At 40.7% G+C, this 21,818-nt stretch overlaps 1 protein-coding gene across 1 annotated transcript in view; it reads right to left on the bottom strand.

Moving 5' to 3' along the window:
- NYAP2 (neuronal tyrosine-phosphorylated phosphoinositide-3-kinase adaptor 2) overlaps nucleotides 1–21,818 on the bottom strand; it is a 116,620-nt gene that overhangs the window by 48,943 nt on the left and 45,859 nt on the right. Inside the window, exon 3 of the mRNA XM_009889788.1 lies at nucleotides 3,407–3,705. Within this exon, the coding sequence (XP_009888090.1) occupies nucleotides 3,407–3,705 (299 nt within the window). The remainder of the gene's footprint in view (nucleotides 1–3,406; nucleotides 3,706–21,818) is intronic.

Genomic DNA, 21,818 nt, shown 5'->3' with positions numbered 1-21,818 from the left:
TATTCTGCATTGCCATATAAAAAATGAGCTGGGAACAATTTTGTGACAACTCCTTTGTATAGATTCCACAATAGTTGATGGAGAAACAATAGGGTTTTTCATCATTGTTTTTCATAGTTCCTGGAAAAAGCTGTAGCCATTCAGCCTGCAAACACCACAAGTACATGCAAATGTGAGACACACATGCATATACAAATATTTGGGTACAATATGGCCAACAGTGACTGGAAGTTAAATCGGCATGTTCTTGCACTTGAGCTCCCAAAGACCTCCCTAGGAGAACATCAATATTGTATTCTATGTGCTATCTCACCTGAAACTGGAAAGATACAGTTGTACAATTTCTTGAGTTTGAAGGCTGCCACTAGAATGAGAACTACTAGATATGGAAAAACTTAACCACTTGCACATAAAAAGCAGACTGGCAGAATCAGAGCTTCACAGGTTTCTTTCAGCCAGGCACAATTTCAGATACTAAGTTTGCTGGAAATTAGTTGTGGAGCAACAGTAATAATTTCATATTCTGGGACAAAGCTGGTTTAATATTTGTATCAAATCAATACCGCAGATAATGAACTTTTAGTTTCACCTGGTTCTGCTCATCTTTAGATGTCCTCATCAATGTATGACCACAGTTTTTATATAAACATTCCTATGCTAGCCAGATGATGACTGTAAGAATTCTTTCATCAAAACAAACATGTTACCTTAGAGCGCACAGGTGGTAACAAAGCCAGCAAAGCATTTTAGAAATCCAGCCTGCTCATCCAAACATCATATTGTACCACCCTTGAGTATATATCAGACTTTAAAATTTGACTGCTTACTTCAAAAAAACTACAATCTGATGCTACTTTCTAGGTATCAAACTCTGGAGGAACCCCTCTAAGTCTGGCACATAGAACACCAGACATATACAAACAGGGCAGATATTCTGAATACATGAAAACAACGGTATTGTTAAAGGGTTCTGTCAATACAAAATCTCCAGGAACTTCTTCATGATAACCTACAAGTTCCCATTATTGCAATACATATAAAGCAGCAGAATTAATTTAATAGTGGTCATATATTTAGTATCGGAGAGATTCTCAATATTCCATGAATGCATTTAGTCATACTAAAAGGTAACATTTAAGTATTACCTTTTATGCTAATGATGGAGTATTACTCATTCACCAGTTCCTTCCAGAGATCTTGCTATGAATATTCAGCTCTTGATTACAATAATGAATCTGAGGCGCTCTGCAATACTTAGTCCTATGGTGTAGTAGTACCAGTGGCATACAGATTATCCAAAGTGAACACTGCTACAATACTATGTGTGCCACTCGATGCCATCATGTGATGGGACAGATTTAGCTTAAGCTGCACAGTGGGAGGAGGCAAAGTGGTACTTGGTCTTGGAAACGGAAACATCAATCAGTTTCAAACTCTGAAATCTGTCCGAAGGGACATGACCACACATTATATCCTTGATGTCAAATATAAGATGGCAGGAGATGATTAGAGAATAGAAGCAAAATTTTCAGAACCTTCCACAATAATAATGCTGAAGAAGATCCAGTTTCATGAGGACACAGACTGCTTAAGGAGTCTGCAATAACTTCTGTGAGATTGGTAAAATACTTGGATGTATTTCAGTGATTACTATCATTATTATTATTATTGCTACTTTAAGGCTGTCACAGTCTCTTGCTTCTTAGTAAATGAGGAAAAAGAGCTGGGGGGCAGGTGTAAAACAGACCGCATTCCTAACCACCCCAGAGATAATGCCAAGGTCAGCTGTACTAAGAGCGCAATGTACTCTGTGACTCAACGCACACTTGCAAGAATATTCATTAAACAAGTTAGAAAGCGTTAGAGCCTAGCTTACTGCCTTGTCTGCAAAATAAGTTTCCGTTAGCCTTGGTGATTCTGGTTGCAGACTTGGTGCAGACTCAGGAAGAGAGAGTGCTAATATATGTTAAAAAATTGAAAAAAAATTTTGAAATATAATAATTTTTAAAAGGAATTTCAAATAACTTAAGAGCTCCTCCCTTTCACCTCAGAGCATATCATACCAAGGAGTATGCGCCACGCATTCTCTTTTTGTATTAAATGAAAGTCTTGAAAGACTTTCTGATAGGAGATTTTAAATCTGTGGCACAAATCTGAATGGTTTCTATGTAGGCTTTGGTCCAGTAAAACTGTGGTAAACTGCTTTTATTAAAGGCAGCTACTTAACACTTAGATTTGTCATGTTAGTCTGTTTAGTGGAGTTGATGTAATGTTTACTGTAGAGAACAAGCTATGAAAGTAACGGTAAATGTCATATGTAAAATAACTACCAACAGCAGCATAAATAAGTCTGCAGTTTTGATCAGTGTTTGTGCTGAACCTCACAATCGTAGACATATGAGCCACCAGTTGAATTATACATTCCTTTGCACCTTTCTTATCACTGATGACCTTTTAAAATCAGATTTGCTTAAAAGGGTTTGTAGAGTGAATGCAACTAACAAGCATTTCTGGCCACAACAACAAAAAAAAGAGATACACGCTAAGAGCACAACATACTGCATGGGATGTCAAAACTGATATGTAACCTAGCAGTGGGAAAGACCAGCATTGATCAAAACCATTTATCCCTAAGGGTTCTTTCTTACAGTTCACACTGTGAAGCAGAGTCATCCTGATCTCTCCTAGCAGGGAGTACAGCTGGTCCTACTGCTGCACAAAATGCATTTCCAGCATGGAAAAAAGGAAGGAGAAGATCCCTATAGTGTTAGCTCATCTTTAGTTGTTGAAAGTAAGGAAGCAATATCCTTATTCAACACATTGGTTTATTTCCTTCTGAATGCTGCACTGGCTGAAACATAACTGGGAGGAATGGGAAGAGAAAATGTAGGCTCATATGCAAGCAGAAGCTTTGGGCAATGCATTATACCATCTCAGGTATAATTTTTACCATTGCATGATATTTCCTTGCTGTAGAGTTTCAGTGCCAGGCAGTATTCTTTTAAGTAATTTCTGTCCTTCACTTCTCTGTTGAGGAGGACCCTCTCTAAAGCTGTGGTTTTCACAGTGCTAGTGATATGGTGAGTGGTCCTTGGCTGGCATCCAGATAACAGTGTCCTGTGTGCCATCTGATGGCAATCTTTTTTTCTTTCCATTTTGAATAAATTCAACGCATTCCCCAGTATATAACCAGCCCATGTAAGTGGTACAGTTCTGTGAGAAAAATTAAAGCTCGGCAATTATCCACTGGTCCAAAATTTGGAGAACAGTGACCTAGGATACCTGTGCTGGCACTGTTACACAGATGGGGAAACATACAGGTAATTCTTAAATGCAAGATTATCAACTAGATAACCTTAACACTGGGTCACCAAAACCCTTTTTTCGAAAGAATTATGGTGTTTACCTTCAGTCCTGTCCGGTAGTTTCCCACTCTTACTTGTTGTTCCAGTGTTGACTGTTTCAGATGAGGTGCTCAATTTGGTGTTGGGGTCTCGCTTAGGTTTTGGAGGCGGCTGCTTACGAGAGCTGCTACTTTCATCATCGGTTCCTCCAACAGAATGAAGAGACTGGGATCTCACGGTAAAGCCACTGGAGCAAGGATGTGGCAGTCTGTCCTGAGGAGCAGGCATTGTCATAAATCCCATGCGGAAATGTTTCCCCACGTAGCTTCCTTCATTTCCTCTCACGACTTCTCCACCTATGCTGTAAGAGAAAATATGCATATAAGTGAATGATCCGCCTTTGCCTGAACTGTGCCTGGAACCAGGGTCTCAGTTCTGCCTGTGTTGAGCAGATTGTACTTTTGGCTTTGTAAACAAGCAATACTCTTTTCTTTTCTTAAAACAAGATGACTACTAGAATGGAGTAGTGTGTTCTTCAACACAAGCTGCCAAAGACCGTGATGCACTCACTCAGAATTTTACAAGAAGCAATTTAGAAAAGCTTTTGTTCAGGTTTCATAGCATTGTGACCAGAAATTGTCTATAGAACAAATTTCAAACATCGTAAGTCAGAACTGAGTTTTCAGGAAGACAAAAGACTGCCAGTAGGGCAAATACTGCTTTAGAAATGCAACATCGTGTATTGATCCACGCTCCCCTGCACTCATCTTTGACTAAAGACACTTGTGACCTTGGGAAACAAGGCTGTTGGGGTCCAATCAATCATTTCCCTTCAGATTAAAGAATAGGAAGAGAAAGCAATGCTCTAAAAAATTACTTGATATAGGAAACTGAACATTAACATCTCATCAAATCCACAGGAACCTGCAACACAAGCAGCATCAGACTAGTAAGGTGCAAGTTTAGGAGATGAAAAGGCAATGGGCTATGGGATACTAGGAAGAAAATAACCTCCAACCATTCAGAAACACAGGTATAGAAGAAGGAAAGCTCTGCTGAAACAAAGGCTGCCGTATCAAGTACTACATTGTACTGTGGATGGCAGGACTGAGAACCTGGTATTATTTCTGCTATACTCATGCATGCTTATCAGTTCTGAGAACAGCTCTTACCGATGCTTATACTGTAAAACCTTTAGCACGTTTCAATTAAGGCAATTCAGTGACTATGCAAAGAAACTCAACAACACATATAGGTCAACATGGGCCTGTTTGCAACGAGGTTTGAAATGGTACCACTGTGGGCATGCAGAAATGTCAGTATGAGAACTGTGACGTTCCAGAAAGCCCTAATTACCTCCTGTTTCACCTTCACACAGGGAAAAGCTTTAAGCAGGGTCAGTCTGCTCCTCTGCAAGTTTCCTATTCAATGTTGCCTTGGGCTGGTGCAATTTATTTGGTGCTGAACACATTTCCCTCTTTAAAGGACAACAACATTTCTCAACGGTTCATGTGAAGAGTGAATAAGGTCACTTTGTTCTCTGATACTGTCCCCATCTTCATTGTAGGTAATAAACAAGCTGTATCTAATTGTCCTAAAAGCATCAGATTGGCACCGTGCAATGCACAACTTTGTGCATGCTAAAGCAGAAGCTTCATTCACTCACTACTGTCCTTGCGTTGTCATTTAATTTCCACTAGTGGAGAGGTCCACTTTCCAAATTGGTAACAACTGAACGGGTCTAAGTGAACACGTGCCACTCTCCAGCAGCACTGACATCTACCAACACATGTACACACACATATGCACGCACGCGTGCCACACATACACTGGTCCATGTTCATAAACAAGTTATTACAGAATCCTAACTGGCATCCAATCCCAGAGGGATTTGCAGCCAGAAAGATCAAAAGGTAGAACTCATTAATTTGAAGATTAATAAAAAACCTGTAGCTAATTTAAATGATTAACTATGCCTCTACTAATCTTTCATAAATTGTTCTAAAAATCATATAATCCTCTGATGCTGGACTACAAAAAAGGCCTGTCACATTATTTAAACAAGATTACTATCCAAACATGCTGAAGAACACAAGTGGGGAGTCTGCTTCCTTCCTTAACTCCATTGGATAAATCACGGTTAGCAAACAAAATTTCAGTTCGCCATGTCCCTAACATTAAAATCCTTCTCAGGTTACACTATTTAATTACTGTGTTTATATCACCACTGCGTGGAGGTCTTTAAAGCACACACTATAGGGCAGATTCTGTTCTGGACGGACTTGCACAAATTCCCCTGAGCTAATAGGTTTCACCCTTTTCGTAAGAATACACAGAACTGCGTTTATACAAAGCATGTTTTCTTGCCAAACCGCTGCATCTTGTATTCCAGAAATAAAAACTTTCAAAATATAAGTCCAGGGTCTAAATGCACTATCTCATTAAGCAATTAAATCACATCCTTTCTTTTTGCTTCTCTTCCCATAGTTTTTTTCATTCTTCACTGAATTTCTTTCAACATCACGGATGAAAACCCGTCTCACCTGCTTCCTACGCTTACTCCAGACTCAACAGCCTACAGCCAGGTCAGGGAGAGGCTGCAGGTACAGATGGGAACAGACCTTGCTGTTCTGCTTCATGGCTGAAGTAGATCTGGTCTTGCTTTTCTACGTCCTCTGCCTGGCTACTAGACAAAACCAGCAGGGCACCATTTCCCCGTTTTCAGACACGTTTAAAAGAGGGGCCATTTCTCTTTGAGCATAGATGCCAACCTTCAGCTGATGGTTAGGTACTGTGACCCCAAGCTGAAGAAGACAGGCCTCTAATTCTTGGTCCTGGACCCTAATCATCAACCGGGACCACAAAAGGCTTAGGTTTGTTATGCTGGTAGTGATTCCTGAGTGTCGGGCAGCAGGCGTTTCCTAGCACAGCTTGACTAAGTTGGGAGGAGTGGCAAATTCACATTTCAGTAATACAGACTGAAATCCATCATAGTGCAAGGAGAAAGTCACTCCAGACTCACACCCAGAGCACCAGTACCAAAGCAGGATGGCAGATTTCAAACACAGCATCCCCTACCCTCAGGCAGCAGCACGCTGAAGCTCCATTTGGACTTGTGCAACACAGCTTTGCAATGCACAGTACTGCTGATGTTACATCATGAAACTGGACAGAATTGAAGGATTTATTTATATACTCCTCCTGATTGCAACCACAGGAGTTGGCTAGGGCTGGTGCATGTCCCACTACAGCACAAGAGGCTGAGAAAGATTTATATGCACCTTGCTGCATAAATGACTATAGAGACAGCTAGGGAAAATAACTGTGTTGATGATCTCACTCCATTATTTCTGACAGGAAAGAGCCTGTGCTCCTCATTGTACTGATAATGAGTTCTATCTCATTTCAAAACTGTATTATGCGAGTTGCTGCAAGTATTACACAGTTTATTAATATATATGGAAATACAGATTTGGATTATTCCTCTGGGAAGTTTCAATTTGAACTTGGCCAGGTTCAACTGCTTCTCTGACGAAGAATTATGTACAGCGTTCAAATAACCATTAAAAATGCAAGACATTTGTCTACAAAGAGAGACATGAATTACATAATAACAAAATTAATCATACGATCACTCACGTTACACACTTACAGCAAAGCTGACTTTGTGCTGAAAATGCACTTTGGCATTTGCCTCAGTCACTGCCTGACACTGCTGTGGTGGATGGAAAAAAGGGCCGTGCAGCGAGGTTGACTCCAGACACCCTTAATAAGAGTGTTCTGAAGCAGCTCTCCTTTCCCAAACACATTACAGGGCTTCTCCAAAGCCTACCGAACAAGTCCCATGTATACCATCGAGTGCTGACAGATCGCACACTCCTTCACTGGGTGCCCTGGAAGGTACGCGAGTTTCCCATCCCTCTCTCTCTTCCACACAGTACTGGAATTGAATCGTTACAACAAATACCAAAATGGTTGGATCTGCCTTAAATCCGTAATAGTGGATCTCAACTTTCATGTCTAAAATATGAACAAGAGCTCCAGCTGATGGATTTGATGAGCCTTGTCATACCTCCAGTAAAGGTTTTATCTGTCAGCTGAGATTTCTGAGGTGAGAACTGGGCTAGCAGAAAATCATAGTGACCTTGCTGTTCCCCCCTGTGCTATCGGCCTGCCTGCACGTAAGCTGGAATCGTGGCAGTCCTGGACACATTACAGCTCAGCTTTTTGTGCTCTGCCTGCTCTACTCTATCAAGTTGATACCGGAGCATTGACCAGACTACAGCATGGAATACCTGAAACATTCACATGTTTGAAGCACTACAGAGGGGAAGGTCTTTTGTATTATTAATTTTATTACACGTCACGAGAGGGCAAGTTATAGAGGAAGGCTAAACATTAAAACTGAACACAGAAAATACTCTAAATTGACAGAGCACAGGCAAGGTCATTTCCACCTTGCTTTGCTATGAGTCATAACGTTCCTATTGACTAGGAATATATTTTCAAGTTGTTAAGTTCAAAACCTAAAAAAAAGAACTTGTCCTCACATTGCTGAAAAATACATGGCAAAGAATAAGTATGCAGAGACTGCCTGCCTCAATTGGTGTGGTCTTCTTAATTTGCGTTGTTGCTGCTTAGCATTGCAAAGAACAGTTTTACTTTGCTGTGAAGTTTCATTACTTGATCCAGGTAAAAATTGAATTAATTCCTGGGAAACCAATTAATATTTGTGTAAACTTTTGTTTTATTTGGTGTTACTGCTTTAACTATAAACAATGTGGAATATTAAATCCCCCAGTGCAGTTGTAAGGAGTAGGAGAATTCTTGAGAATATCTAAGTCCCATAAAGTCAGAATACCCTAGAGCTACATTTTCTTCCCAGCCATCTATCTACCCTTGCTCTTGGTATTCATCCAGAATCAGTTCAGACTTACAGTGGGTTAGTTTCATGCCTCAGGCACCAAGCACCACTTGGTAGTTTTCCGCATCTTTGTGCGGTTTTTATTTTTCTTTCTGTGCTCCTTTACATGACACTTTCTGACTTTTTATCCAGAAGTTCAAAAGGGGAACCACACATGATTATGAGCCTTGACCTTCTAAACAGGAGGAAGGGAAACGTACTCTGCTGGTGATGTGGCATCTTGGATGGTATTTTAGCATTTCTTTGCTGTGATATACCCCAGTCTGGGACCACAGCAGGTCATCGCCCTTCTCCAAGCGTTGAAATTCCAGACAACCAAGAGAAGCCATTTTAATAGCAGCCACTCACTCCTCTTGTGCTTAAGAAGGCAGACTTGGTCGCAGATATTGGTTTGTTAGCTGGCAGAAACTGGGCTGGGAGTCTCCGCAGGCTCCTCTGCAGAAGTGGGGAGAACTAAGAATTACATGGCAAATAACGCTCATGGATGGCTCCCTCTGGGGACCTGCAAGCCCACGCAGTGCTACCCCCCATGACACACATCTAATCCATCAGGGAAGCTGTCTGAGTCAGAGACTGAAGAAAAGAGAAGTCACAAAAAAATTAACTGTGATGGTGTAGGAAGATTTTTGTAAGTCGATCATAAAAATGACTAATCATCAGCAAAAATACAAAAGGAATAAAAATACCTAACTCAAGGATTGTATATGAGCTGGCTTGACTGAGCAAACAGCAGTTCATTCCTTGGTGCATCTACCATTTTTTGGGTTAAGAGAATAGCTACTGTAATTGTAGGCTTTTTTAACCACTTCCCTGCTCTTACAGCAATGAACACTTTGCTCCTCTGCTCATATCACATATTCTGAGTATAAAGGGCTGAAATGGCTTTGAAATGTCTATTCCCCATCAGAATAAATTATACACACATATACTAAGGATGACACATTTTACTTTGTATCTGAGAAGCACTTTCAAGATTAGCATAAATTATATTTGTAAATTAGAGGTTGGATGCCAAAAAACAGAAGATATACTATTTTTATCCCCCTAAACATGATTTCAGCAGACCATGAAATGTAATACTGAAGAAAAAAGGGCAGGATCATAACCATGGATTCAGGAACTGAGCTGCAAGTATGGGTTTACACAAAGCTACACCATTTTCATTACAGAAATTAAACATACAAAAAAATTACACATATTTAATTTTTTCTTTTTTTTTTTTTTTTTTTTTTTTTTTTTTTTTTTTTTTTTTTTTTTTTTTTTTTGACACTCACACTTCAGAGGTCTCCCTCCTTACACCCAAGTAATATGTATACTTGACTTTTTTCTGTATTACTTTGCTGAAAGACTCCAAATGACTCATGATGATGCTACATCAAGATCCAGAGGATAGTACTGCCCTCCTTTTGGATACAGGCTAAAGTGTAAATGAATCATGACAAAGGTCAAATTTAGAGTCATTTTGTGCACCTGGAGGACTATCTAAAGTGAGCAACTGACACATCTATGCACATCAAACATCATACCTCTGCTGTATGCCTCTGCTTTTGAGGTAGGAGATCAGGTGCTGCTTAAGAAGTCAGGCCTCTCAGGACACAGAATACATTAGTCCTATAAAGTAGAATTTATTCTTTTATCACACCTGTCAAACCCACAGGCCCAAGGTTTGCTCCTGCAAACATGCAATGAGCTGACACTCCCTCATGTACCTGCATTATCGCACTGGAATAACTAGGAAGCCTTGCAGAGATTGGTTGTCGCTTGTGACTCTGTTCTAAGACACACCACTTAGAGATGTGTCCATGTGGTCTGACACTAGATTATTTCCAGGAAATCATTTCTTCAAGCCAACCTATACCCCTAAGAGCACTCTGTACTGCTGTTGTGTGTCTGGTTCCCGCCATCCACCGCAGGACTGAATCTCGCAGATCAAACTGAACCATCACGTGTTTTGGCTGCACTATAAGATTAGCTGAGTCCCTGGTGAGCAACCAAAAAGCAGCTGTAATTCCTACGCAGTGCACAATGGATCATAAAAGCAAAACTAACCAAGACTTTCCACAGCAGGTTTTCCATAAGATGCTAGCAAACCTAATTTCAAATGATGATCTGCTATGCTCCACAGTCAACTGCTTTTATAAGGCAAAAGGTTGAAAATACTAGCGATAGCTGAGGGTTGGGGGGGGGGCAAAATCAGAACAGCAAAAACAAACCCCAAAGACTTTATAAGAAACATTGATAAATAAAAACTATGGATGCTATTTTTACAAGAAACCTAACATAAGCCAGACAAGTTGAAAAAGAATAACTCAGCAGAAAGGACCTTTCTGATCCACAGTGCGCGTAAGAAAACCGTATTTCTTGAGTTTGAACAGAAGTGCAGGTACTACTACTTATTTCCACTGGCATTCCTTCTGGCTTCACTCAGCTGCCTCTTAAACTGGGGACTAACGACGAGTACATTGGACTGAACATCCACAGGGACGTGATGTTGCTTTCCTCTGAGGACCAACACTTGCTACTGTATCTGGGGCACAGGGTCTCCAGTGCTCCAGCCCCACGTGTGACTGGTGACAACTAATTGATGTTTGTGATAGGAAAGGTCTGTAAGTTGTGAATACAGAGGACACTTAACAGGCAGGAGTGAAAGCGCTCTGCTTTTATATGACTACGGATACTTTTAATTTTGCATGGGAGATGCACAGCTAAAAGCCAGTAAATGAAAGCTCCTATGTTCAGAGTCACCTAGAATTAGACATCAACCATATGCAATGTTTAAGCTGAGTGCAAATGCATGTTCACGTTAATGGAGTGGGGTTTTTGCATCCTGTCAAAAACGGGTGGAGCTAGAACAAGGCTGTGTTTTTGTCACATTCAGTGGAAAACCACATGGCGCAGACTCCACTCTGCCTGAGCAACTGTGGCTAAGTAAATAACAAGATACAGGAATAAATTAACATATAAAATATTTTTTGTGGATTTTTTAATAAAATGCTTCTTTGGTTTTGAGTCAAAGAGTTGTAATGGAGAGAAAAACCTGTAAAAAGTATAAAAGCCTTTTTGCGGATCAGTTGCTGGGAAGAGTTTAAACCTGGACAAATGAATGAATCGTGCCAACACTAAGAACGGCAATTTGTAAACCAAGCGCCTGTGCCTGCCGAGATATTACACTGTGTCTAACCTTTCCAGATTCAGGCTTATTTCAAACAGTGATTGTACAGATGCTCTCCTGAGTCCCTCAAGCAAACATGACTACTTTCCTTTTAAAATCCAAGCTCAAATACAAGGAAGTTAAGGTTTTAAATAAATGGTTCCTATGGCCTCCAGCCCCAAAGAGACAGGAGTTCGATCTTGACCAGTGAACAGGAAGAACACTTCATTTTGGAGGAAAACCCTCACAAATTTCACTTCAGTGTTATCCATAGAAAAACATACAGATTTTTTTTTCAACTAGTGACCTGAAACTCTGGTTATCCACACAATTCTTCTGATATTATCATTCATAATTCTCAGTTCAAATTACATTCCCTGGGCTGGCTTTTCTCTCCGTGTTCTTTTATAAAGGCCACGTGAGTAGGTAAGAAAGGGAGAGGCACCGCCTGGTGCACAGAGCCTGGGAGGAGGTCTCAGTAGCAGAGTCACAGCAGGGATGCGACAGGGATGCAGGCTCCACCGAAGGGGTAGTTTTACACAAATGCTTGTCTTTCGGCAGCTCACCACTCCAGATCTGTTATATTCATGTCGGGCAATTTTTCTTCCAGACATCTCAGCACATGGCAAAACTCAGATATTTGCATTCTTTTGAACAGGCACATATCCAAATATTCCAGGTAGAATTTTAGGTACTGCTTTCATAGATATTCAGGGTCAGTTTGTAGTTACTAAAAAAGCATATGCACATTAGCAGCTTAAATGGGACTAAATCCATTTTAATCTACAAATTATATTTTTAAATTTTTATTTAAAGGGAATGCACAGTGCAAGTTCCTACAAAAAAGTGCAAAGCTTACTTGAGTATTTTCCCCACCTAACAATGTTTCTGTGTGCCGAACTGGTCTTTGCACAGGAAACAAACAAACAAATTTCACTTACAGCAGCTTACCCCTCCCTGACTACATAAACGCTCTGCTGGATACATCACCAGATACATCATCTTTACCAGAAAACCCTTTTTTGCACTGGAAGAGCCCTGCCGGAGTCCATTGCCCTGACTTTACAGCTAGCATTACGAACCTTGTGCTCATCAGTATACACATTACCCATCTCTCTGTTCCTTCTGATTTCTGCTGGGAAGTCTTCAGATCATTTGTCAATCACCACTTTGTGACTTAACTGGACAGCATGAGTATCTGTCTGTGCCTTGCAAAATGAAACGAAGAGTCCAAAACCGAAGTGAAACATTTCTCACAGGTGTGATAAACCCAGAAAACAGGAAAGGGAATCACTCCACACAGATGCGTACACTGGTCTCTCTCTCTCTCCTCCTTCCCTGGACAGTCTCAATCTGCTAAATAAAACTATATGAAATCCTGAACATCAGTATCGACATCTCTCAGCGTCAAAGCCTGGAGAGGCTTGTTTTCCCCAAGATACAAAGTCGCTTTGAAAATCTCTCTGCTTCTGTCACTTTTTTATCCATGACAAAGTGACCGTGATTGCCACAACAGAATATTAATGTGCTTCACACCTAAATTTATTTTTTTAGTTTCTTAGTCAGGGTTGTCAGAAACCGGTTATTTTTTTCAGAGAAAGAAATAAAAAAAGGACATTATATTTTCAGAAACACAGTTGACTTAATATTGCATGTCAGAGTGTGTGAAAAGCAAGTGTAATGGGTGATTTTACTCAGGAGACTGAAAGAGTCTAGCCAGCAAAAGTGTAGCTTGTCCCATGCATACATGTATCCAGAGTGCCCCTGAACCAATCCCACACTTTGGTCTTCCAACATGTTCATTTCATGTCCACGCATTCTCTTTAGAAATCAGAGTGAATTGTTCAAATGCAAAGTACAGGAATTCCTTTCTCCTCTGTACTCATGCACAGAGCTCACGGGCCAGATCCAGTAACTCTAGCAGACTACTAAAAGGTCTCTACATATATGGGAATTTAACACCAGATACAATTGGCTACAATAAAAGCTGCCAATAAACTGCCAAAACCCCAAAATCAGCACAGGCTGATTTTCATCCCTCTCAAGAATTACTTTTGCAAATGGGGATGTACAGTTGAATATTTTTTGGTCACAGCTGTGTTGTGTTGGGTTTTTTTCCCTGCAGGGATAGCTTTTTGCTAAATAGCTGAGCAAAACCTACATCCAACAAGCTCTAACACCAAAGGAAGGTAGTACCCAAACGCTCCTTTAGTGACATATACTTACATTGCCCAAAGGATCATCAGTACAGCCTACAAAGCTAAAGCCTACAAAATAAATTTTGCTAATGCAGGCTGTGCAAATCCGTGTTAGGATTTTTTAGGGAGTCAAAACATTAAAACAAAGAGCAAACACCCTTGCAGCCTGCATTCAATGGCATAATGGTAAATTCAGTGGGGAATGTAGTTCCCTGCATGAGAGGTGATCAGCTCAGTGCTGTTCATACTAAAAGTGTTCAAACTCCTTTTATTCTTCAGGTAACTCTTTGGAACTCTGATTCATTGAGTGGCAAGTTCAAAGTAACTGAGCTTGCAAGAAAGAGCACTTTCTGTGCTTTGAGGTGGTGAGCTGTGGCAACCAGGGTTACATGAAGTCTGGACCTCATTTTACAAAACGGTGACAAACCAAAAATATGTTGCTGCTTTTCTTTGCGCTAAGAATTACTATTAAAATCTGCAATGCTGCTTGTAGTAAGTTTTAGTGTATGTACATGTCTAGGTCACGTAAGCCCCTTTGAAAAGTCTTCTATCTAGACAACAATCTTGGCATAATATGACTGTGTTTTTCCATCTCCCCGTGCTATATTGCAGGCAGCAGTCTACTTCAGGCAACTTAAGCCAGCGAGAGGCTCAGAGACACCTTGTATGTATGCACCAAGCACTGCAGCTCAAATCAGCTAGTCTGCAGACTAGGCAGCACAAAGGGATGTATCTGTGCGTCTCTAGTAAGAGCAAGTCAACTCAAGTCTGCTTGCCTTTTTTTTTTTTTTTTGGGGGGGGATCAAGAAAATACTATTGTTCTCTACTCCAGAATATGCGATGCCCCTTTCCCTGCCCTGCTGCCCAGTGCCCACGCAGGACACAGCACTTACTGCACTGGCTACCACCATATTTCAAGTTTTGCAATGCTAAGCTGAAAAAAAAATCCTTCAAGAAGGTCTCACAATAAAAAATTTCAACCAGAGCAGCCTTGACGCAAACATGTTGGGCTGTTATGTATAGAACTGGATCAGGCAGGCTTTCAAGTCCTACAGAGAGCTTATGGCAACATATCTTTTAATAGACACTGTCACCCACTTACAAAACACAGGTTGAATTCTGGAAGGGAAAACTAAATACAACCTAAGGATTGTGAGACACTGGAGAAAAAACTTGGGAAATCAAAACTATGGAGATTTGCAGATGTTTGTGAGTGATCCAAGCTGAAGTTTTTAATCCATCCTCAGATATTAAAAGGGAGTTCATATTTCACAGGTGTATCCAGTAAAATCTTTAGGATAGCTTTGATTCAAGACCCAGATCAACTTCAAGAGGGCTCATGAAAGAATAGTGTCAAGGAAAGAAAATATCTCCCAAGGAGATACTCCCTACTGTGAAGGTGAAGAACGAGGTTGTCTAATAGATGCTAGCTTCTATAATTCTTAAAATGCAGATTAAAATAAATGCAAATTATAATCTTTCATAATACATGTGAGTTATTTATGCATATGCTTATTAATCTCTGTTTATTGCCCTTCAAGCTGAATAGAGACACAATTAGATCCCTTTTTAGCAGTAGTAGTATGGGGCATGCAGATATATAACTTTGATTTACAGAGTATGACAGGCAATCAATGTGCGTCAGAGAAAGCCCACATCAGCAAAGAGACATGTTAAAGCCGCATTTGAATTTTCTTTTTTAGGACTGAACAGATGAGTGTTTCCTACATGTTCTGAACACAATGGGATTGGGAAATAACCTGAATTTCAGGCTAGGAGAAAATGGATTGCTTCAAATTATAGAAAAGTGAACAGCACTAATTTTATTCCCCACTTTCAGCAGAATCATGTAGTGCATACCATAAAAAGGAAAGCTGGGCATATTCCTAAATCTGTTTTTAGACCTTTCCATTTGCACATACCACAAGAAGTATAGGAATTACAGCTAAAAATCAACTATTTTTCCTACTTTTTTCACACTCATGACATAAACATTAAATTTGGCTGATGAACTGAAAAGAAAAAAGAAATTCTGTGGATTTTTTTTTTTTTTAAATGATTAAACAAAACAGGATCACAGCCAGGAAATGAAGGGCTGAATTCCTGTATTAATACTGATGTACAATGAGAGCAGTTAAAGATCCCATTTAAAAGACATCGATATTACTTCCACAAAAGGTTTACATCAGTTGTCAGAATATGAACCGACTACCTGTTTCGGCTGGGAGGTGTCTGATTGCAAAGTCATGAAGCTATGAAAAAGGCAGGCTTGTAGGAAGCAAGCATCCAGGCTGAACAAATCACTACCATCTTGCTTTTGAGACCAGAGGGTCAAATTCAACAGAACATCTCCAGTTTGAGAAAACTGCTATGAAACTGAAAAACCTGAGCAGGACACCATTCCCGAGTGCCCTCTGCTCCATTATCATAGACAGTCACATCGCGGTTTTTGTCAAAGCCAGGCTTACACCCCTTCCCACTAATACTTCATATGCTTTGTCAGGACTACAGGGTTAGAGTCGGTATGAACAAACAGTTCTGTTTTCTATGGAAATAAACAAATGCCAACTTCTTTCTGACAAGTCAAGTCACTCAGTATGACTATAGTGCATCCGAATGGCTGGACAAATGACTCAGGCTGGCCCTGGAGAGGAGCACTCTGTGCCCTGCTGCATCTTGTGGCTCAGCAAGCAGGAGGGCAAGTCAGAGGAGTCTCCCAAGTCACTTGGTCACCTCAGGGCTGTTCCTCTACTCTGCCTTTTAACTGCAAAAGTGCAAGGCAATCGAGAGACAAAACAGGAACTAAATCACCCATGAAACAAAGTTCTTGAGATTCAAGCTCCCCAAAGTTTCCTTTAGAGACAGTTATACACATGCGTATCCCTCCCACACGCACCATTTACATAGCTTATGCAGATAGCTTCAGTCTCAGCAAGTGCTGTTTACTGATGACAACACTCAAATACATAATTTAATAATTCCATTGGCATTCTTTGGGAATAATGACCATTGTTGATCCTTCTTGTTTTGCTGCATTTTCTCTTTTTTTTTTTGCTAGCTTCCATTCCTAACGTGTTTTATTATTATTCTGGTCCTTGCCAAGTCTGTCTGTTACCTGCTCTTTAGAACTTCTGCAGCAGAAAACGTTCCTGCAAGAAACTAATTCTAGTACCTTTCAATTTATTTTCAGGCTGAGTGACTCTATAAACTCAGATTATTATTAAGATGAGCTTGCAGTGATGTGTTCGATAGACTCTGAATCTTGTTGTATTAAGGGAAAGGGAAATTCATCTATACAATTTTAACTTTATACTTGGAAGGCTGAACAAAAAATAAGCAAATTCTAGACCCTCAAAGAAGCTTGCCTCCACCGGGGTTCAAAGTACCTGGCAGGTCAATGGGCAAAACAACTTAGAGTTTCTTTGTTAGACGTATGAGAGGCATATATCACAACTAGCAATACAAGTTGTTCTGATGACTCTTTCACACTGGAAACCCACTTTGGAATTCTCCAAAGCAACTTTAAAATTTCCCATAGCAGGTGTACATGTGCTCTTAGTTAATATTGCTAATAAACCCACTGAGTAGCTCAGTGAGTTAAACCTACAGCAAGCTCCAGCAACACAGAGATTGTACATGCAATTTGCGGGCTGAGTTCCCTACAGAATGATTGCAGAGTTCTTATTCCACTACAGTTATGACTATAAAATATTAGCAATGCTACGTTAATTACTAGAGATTACATGAGAAAGGCCTTCCATCAGATAACAGCTGGGCCTCCAAGCTATCCAAAACAGGCCTTATTACTTGGCTCCACTTTTAAAAAAAATTGTGTTAAAGTTATTTACTAACACTTAAACTAAACAAACAAACAAACAAACAAAAACCTTCTGAAAGTTTAAATTATCATAGCTAAAAGGTTTACAGCATGAACATTTTCCCCAGTTTATTATTAAAAACACAGCAAAAATTCACTGTGATTTTGCAAGGGCAGGAGAAAATTAAGCAATGTCTCATCTACAACTTCCAACTACATTTTAAGCACTCTCGGGCTTTTAATATAAATGGCAATTTTATTGCTGGCATTAGAGATGTAGTCATCCCGATCCCCAAAAATGCCTACCATTTTCTGGGCAGTTCTGTGAAATGCGTGTACGATACTAACCACAGGACAGGTTATCTCAGACACAGAGCAATTACATGACTGTTGCAGAACCGTGTGTTCTCTTTGGGTACCAAACTTTAAAGCCACAGGCCAACAGAGGCTCAGGATTGAGAGAAGCAGGCTAAGCCACTGGCCAGCTACGCCTATGGGAAACAAGGTGGCCACAACACCCTCTTTCTCCTCCCCCTGCATTTATTTTATCCACACAGCCTCCTGAGGCAGGAACAGCAGGCCTGTGTCCAGCAGGCAGTGCCATCACAGCAGCCTTGGCCCCCCGGAGGCTCTTGCCTCCCCAAGAGCCGTAACATCTCAGAAGCATCTCGTCAGATTGGCAAGCCCGTGCGGAAGGAGCCTGGCTCTACCCCAGTCATGCCTTAATGAGAAGATCATCAGCCTTATTACAAAAGACACCAAATAAAACTGGGTATTTAGGACTCATACGGTCATGAGGGGGAAAACTGCTACTAAGTATTCGCTTACCACTAGGTATCTAACCAATTTCACAGAAGACTAGCAGCATCTCGTTAAGTGTAGTAATATAAACCCTCTCTGTTCAGTCCATTTATAAAATGTGAGAAGGCAGCATGAAACCTAAATATTCACGAGGACTTCCTGGAGAGAAACATCCACTGCTCTCTTTCTCATTTCTCTCAGCCTTTGATTTTAGCTTCATCTTTTCAGTCGTTTCTTCTCCTTTCTGGATGCCCTCTGTGCTGCAGGGCCACCAATCGCCCTCTGCACTCCATGTTACACACTGAGGGAACTTCTGTGCAAACGTCCAGCACCACCGCAGTGTAGCCAGCTGTACGCCTGTTCTTCTGACAACGTTTTACAACAGCTGATCTTAATCTAGGGACAAGGGGAAAGGAGAGCATGGGGAGCACCGGGAAAAGCAGGGGCCACCCTTGAGTCTACACAGTGTAGAGAGATGCAGTTTGTTTTGACAAAGAGGAGCTATGCCTACGGATGGAACTGCACAGCTGGAGGATGGCAAGGACTTCAGAAGACCCCCTAAGAAACTGGGGTCCTGTCTGTAGAGCTGTGTTGTGTAGTTACATAGTCTCACAGACTTAGAGTACCTGAGAATCTCCTAATCATTTGCTTATGTCTGCAGCAATAACTGCTATTGCCCCATTTCACAGGTTGGAAGATGATGAAGAACATAAGGCCAAGCAAAAACCTGAATCCACGTCCCATAATTCCCAGGCTGCAATCTCAAACCCAGAACACCCTTCCCCTTTGCCATGCTTCTGCTTTTCTCTATGTGGTTAGAATTTCACCTCTGAAATACACAACAAATACTGGTGTGAATGCAGTGCCGCGCACCAGAACACAGCCCCAGAGCCTTCAGAGAGGGGTGCATCACAAGCCATCGTGGATCACTTTAATTCAGGAAGAAGCTTTTGACACTATAAAGACCCCGCAATTCACTCTCTTTTGACACAATTGACAATGGCAGGCTCTCAGAAGAAGGCCAACCTTTGGCCTGAGAGCTCAGAAGGGGTTTGCAGTGAGGCCTCAGACCTGGAAAGCAAGGGCAGAATGTGCTTTTGGCTTATCTACAGCTGTCATTTCATTCTTTCCCACGTTGCTTTCCAAAGTGCCCCAACATGCTGGCAGGACAAGCAAAAGTCTGATGATACGTAAAATACAAGATATATACAAAAAGGATAAAATAAAATACCTCATGTTGTCGATATAATACAGCCAGCAACCTGTGAATGGATTTGACTATCTGGGCAATCTGCTTGTAGCAAAAGACATGGCAGACAGACAGGCAAGAGTGTGTCCACGAAATGTGGTGAAGTGTCAAGGCTGAGAAAGAGAGAGGCAAGTTATTTTTGCCTTTCAGAAAGCAGATAAGCAGGAAGAGGAAGATGAAAAAGAAAGGGGGAAGTCCTGCCCTGAGCATGCTAAGATGCTTCATAGATGGATTTGCTGCACTGCAGATACACTTACACATAATAAACCTGAATTCATTAATACTAAATATTTACGCTCAGCTTGTAACTGGTCCAAAAAAGCAATTATGATACATCATGTTGACGGAGAGTATAAAGCCATTAAAACTTGGATCACTCATACAATATACTGTGTCAATGCACAGTTAACAATAACATCCCTAGTACAGTGCATTTAAATGGGGACAGTCTGATGCTTTCTAATAAAGCAAGGCAAAATGTAGGTTTTGCTGTGACACATATCCTGCAATGAGATCCCTTTAACTGAAAATATGCTACAGTGAAAGCCATGAACATGATTTCAGTTGCCCATTAAATTTAGCATAGTTTATCTGGTAAACTCAGAGGAAGCTCTTGGAACTGTACTTCGGTTGTAATATTTTCCCAACAGCCTAACATGTTGTTCATGGAGGACTTAAAACATACCGATGAGCTGGCAGCAACAGCACCTTTAGCCTTACGATGGCAGGTGAAGAGAAGCTGTACAAGGGGAGACTCTGCAGTGCCCATCCTCAGCCTATTTCCAGTTCACCTGAATCTCTGAGAAAGATATAAACAACAGTAATGCCTTGGTTGGAAATGAAGAGCAGACCTGTCAAAAGTCAGACCTCAAGATGTGACAGTCACATTCTGTTCTCTTCTCTCTTTCACAAATAACAGTCTTCAGACATTAACCACATGGTCTTTTAAAAAGCAACACGTTCCCTGCAGAAGACATTGTCCATAGAAGTGCTATTGGATATGGCTTCCAGCTCTTACAACACACTTGCCCTGGAATCAAAGCCTGGTGAAGTGAAGATAGTAAAAGCTCTTGAAATTATCAATAGCTACTTTAGAAATATGTGGCCTAACACACAGTCCAAATACACTGCAGGGAAACTGAAATGCAAGCTGATGAGAGACAGAGGTTTTAGGGGAAGTAGCTGCCCAGTTTGGCACTGCAAATACATTACTGCAACAACATGCCCTACACAAGTCATAGGTGTCCCTTTATTCCATTTACTATTCTCTTTGGATAACCCTGTATATAAACACATGGTGCCACTAGTAAAACATCAGCTGCCAAGATAAATGGTAAAAGACATAGTATTCAATCAGCCATTTCCAGGGCCCAGATCCAAAGACACTAATCCTTTCATCAGGATTCAAACTGGCAATGTTCCATATATGAGGACATTTGTTCTCTCTCTGGACTGAATATAAAACCCATCTACGAGAGCAAACTCTCTTCTACTCACAACTCCACTACTGAGTATAGGTGTAAAACCATATTTGCCTTCTGTGCGCCTCCAGAATCACAAAAATGACCACGAGTACAATGGTATTCCAATGACACTATTTGAGTAAATGTTATAATGCTCATGTCCAACGGATACAAGATTTTGCATTGTATTTCAAAAAGCCCATTGATGGTACAGGAGCATGCAACACGTTTGATCTACACCAGAATCAAATATACCTAACCTACTGTGCTTTCATACAGGCCCACCTTTGCACATGAGTTGATGAGAGCCTTGAATTCACAAACAAATCCAAAGTTTGGATTCAGATCTGCCGACATGGCTCTCATTGCTGGTACTGTAATGGTATGCTTCAAAATTTCCCTTTGCTTGGAGTAGGGCCAGTGTTTTACATACCATATCACATAACTGCTGAGGTTTTTGTGGCGACCTTCATTCCCCTACAAAACTCATCTACAGCAAGCAGCTTTCCAAAACAAAAATTGCCATTTTGATATAGAAGGATGATCTGATGATTTAAGTTGAACAACATGTAAAATGAGTTGGAACTACCTCAGAAGAGTAGATAATTTCCTTGAATTCCAGTTTTGCCATTTTGTTTATTCTTAAGGCCGCGCCTGAGAACTCATATCCATGCTCAGATCAAATTGTATGTTGCTACTTTGGGCAACAACACACTGTAAATGTCATTATGTATATAAATCAATAAAGATATTTTATGTATTTCTCGGCTTGATTCTTACGCACCAGGATGTTTACAAGATGGCGAAAGTCAAATCATTATTTTCTGTGGTAGGAATAAAAGTCTGATCATAAACTTGGCCATGGGATACG

The sequence above is a fragment of the Charadrius vociferus genome, unplaced genomic scaffold, assembly GCF_000708025.1.
Source record: "Charadrius vociferus isolate BGI_N301 unplaced genomic scaffold, ASM70802v2 scaffold650, whole genome shotgun sequence".
Lineage (NCBI taxonomy): Eukaryota > Metazoa > Chordata > Aves > Charadriiformes > Charadriidae > Charadrius > Charadrius vociferus.
This window is presented reverse-complemented; position numbering and strand designations above follow the sequence as displayed.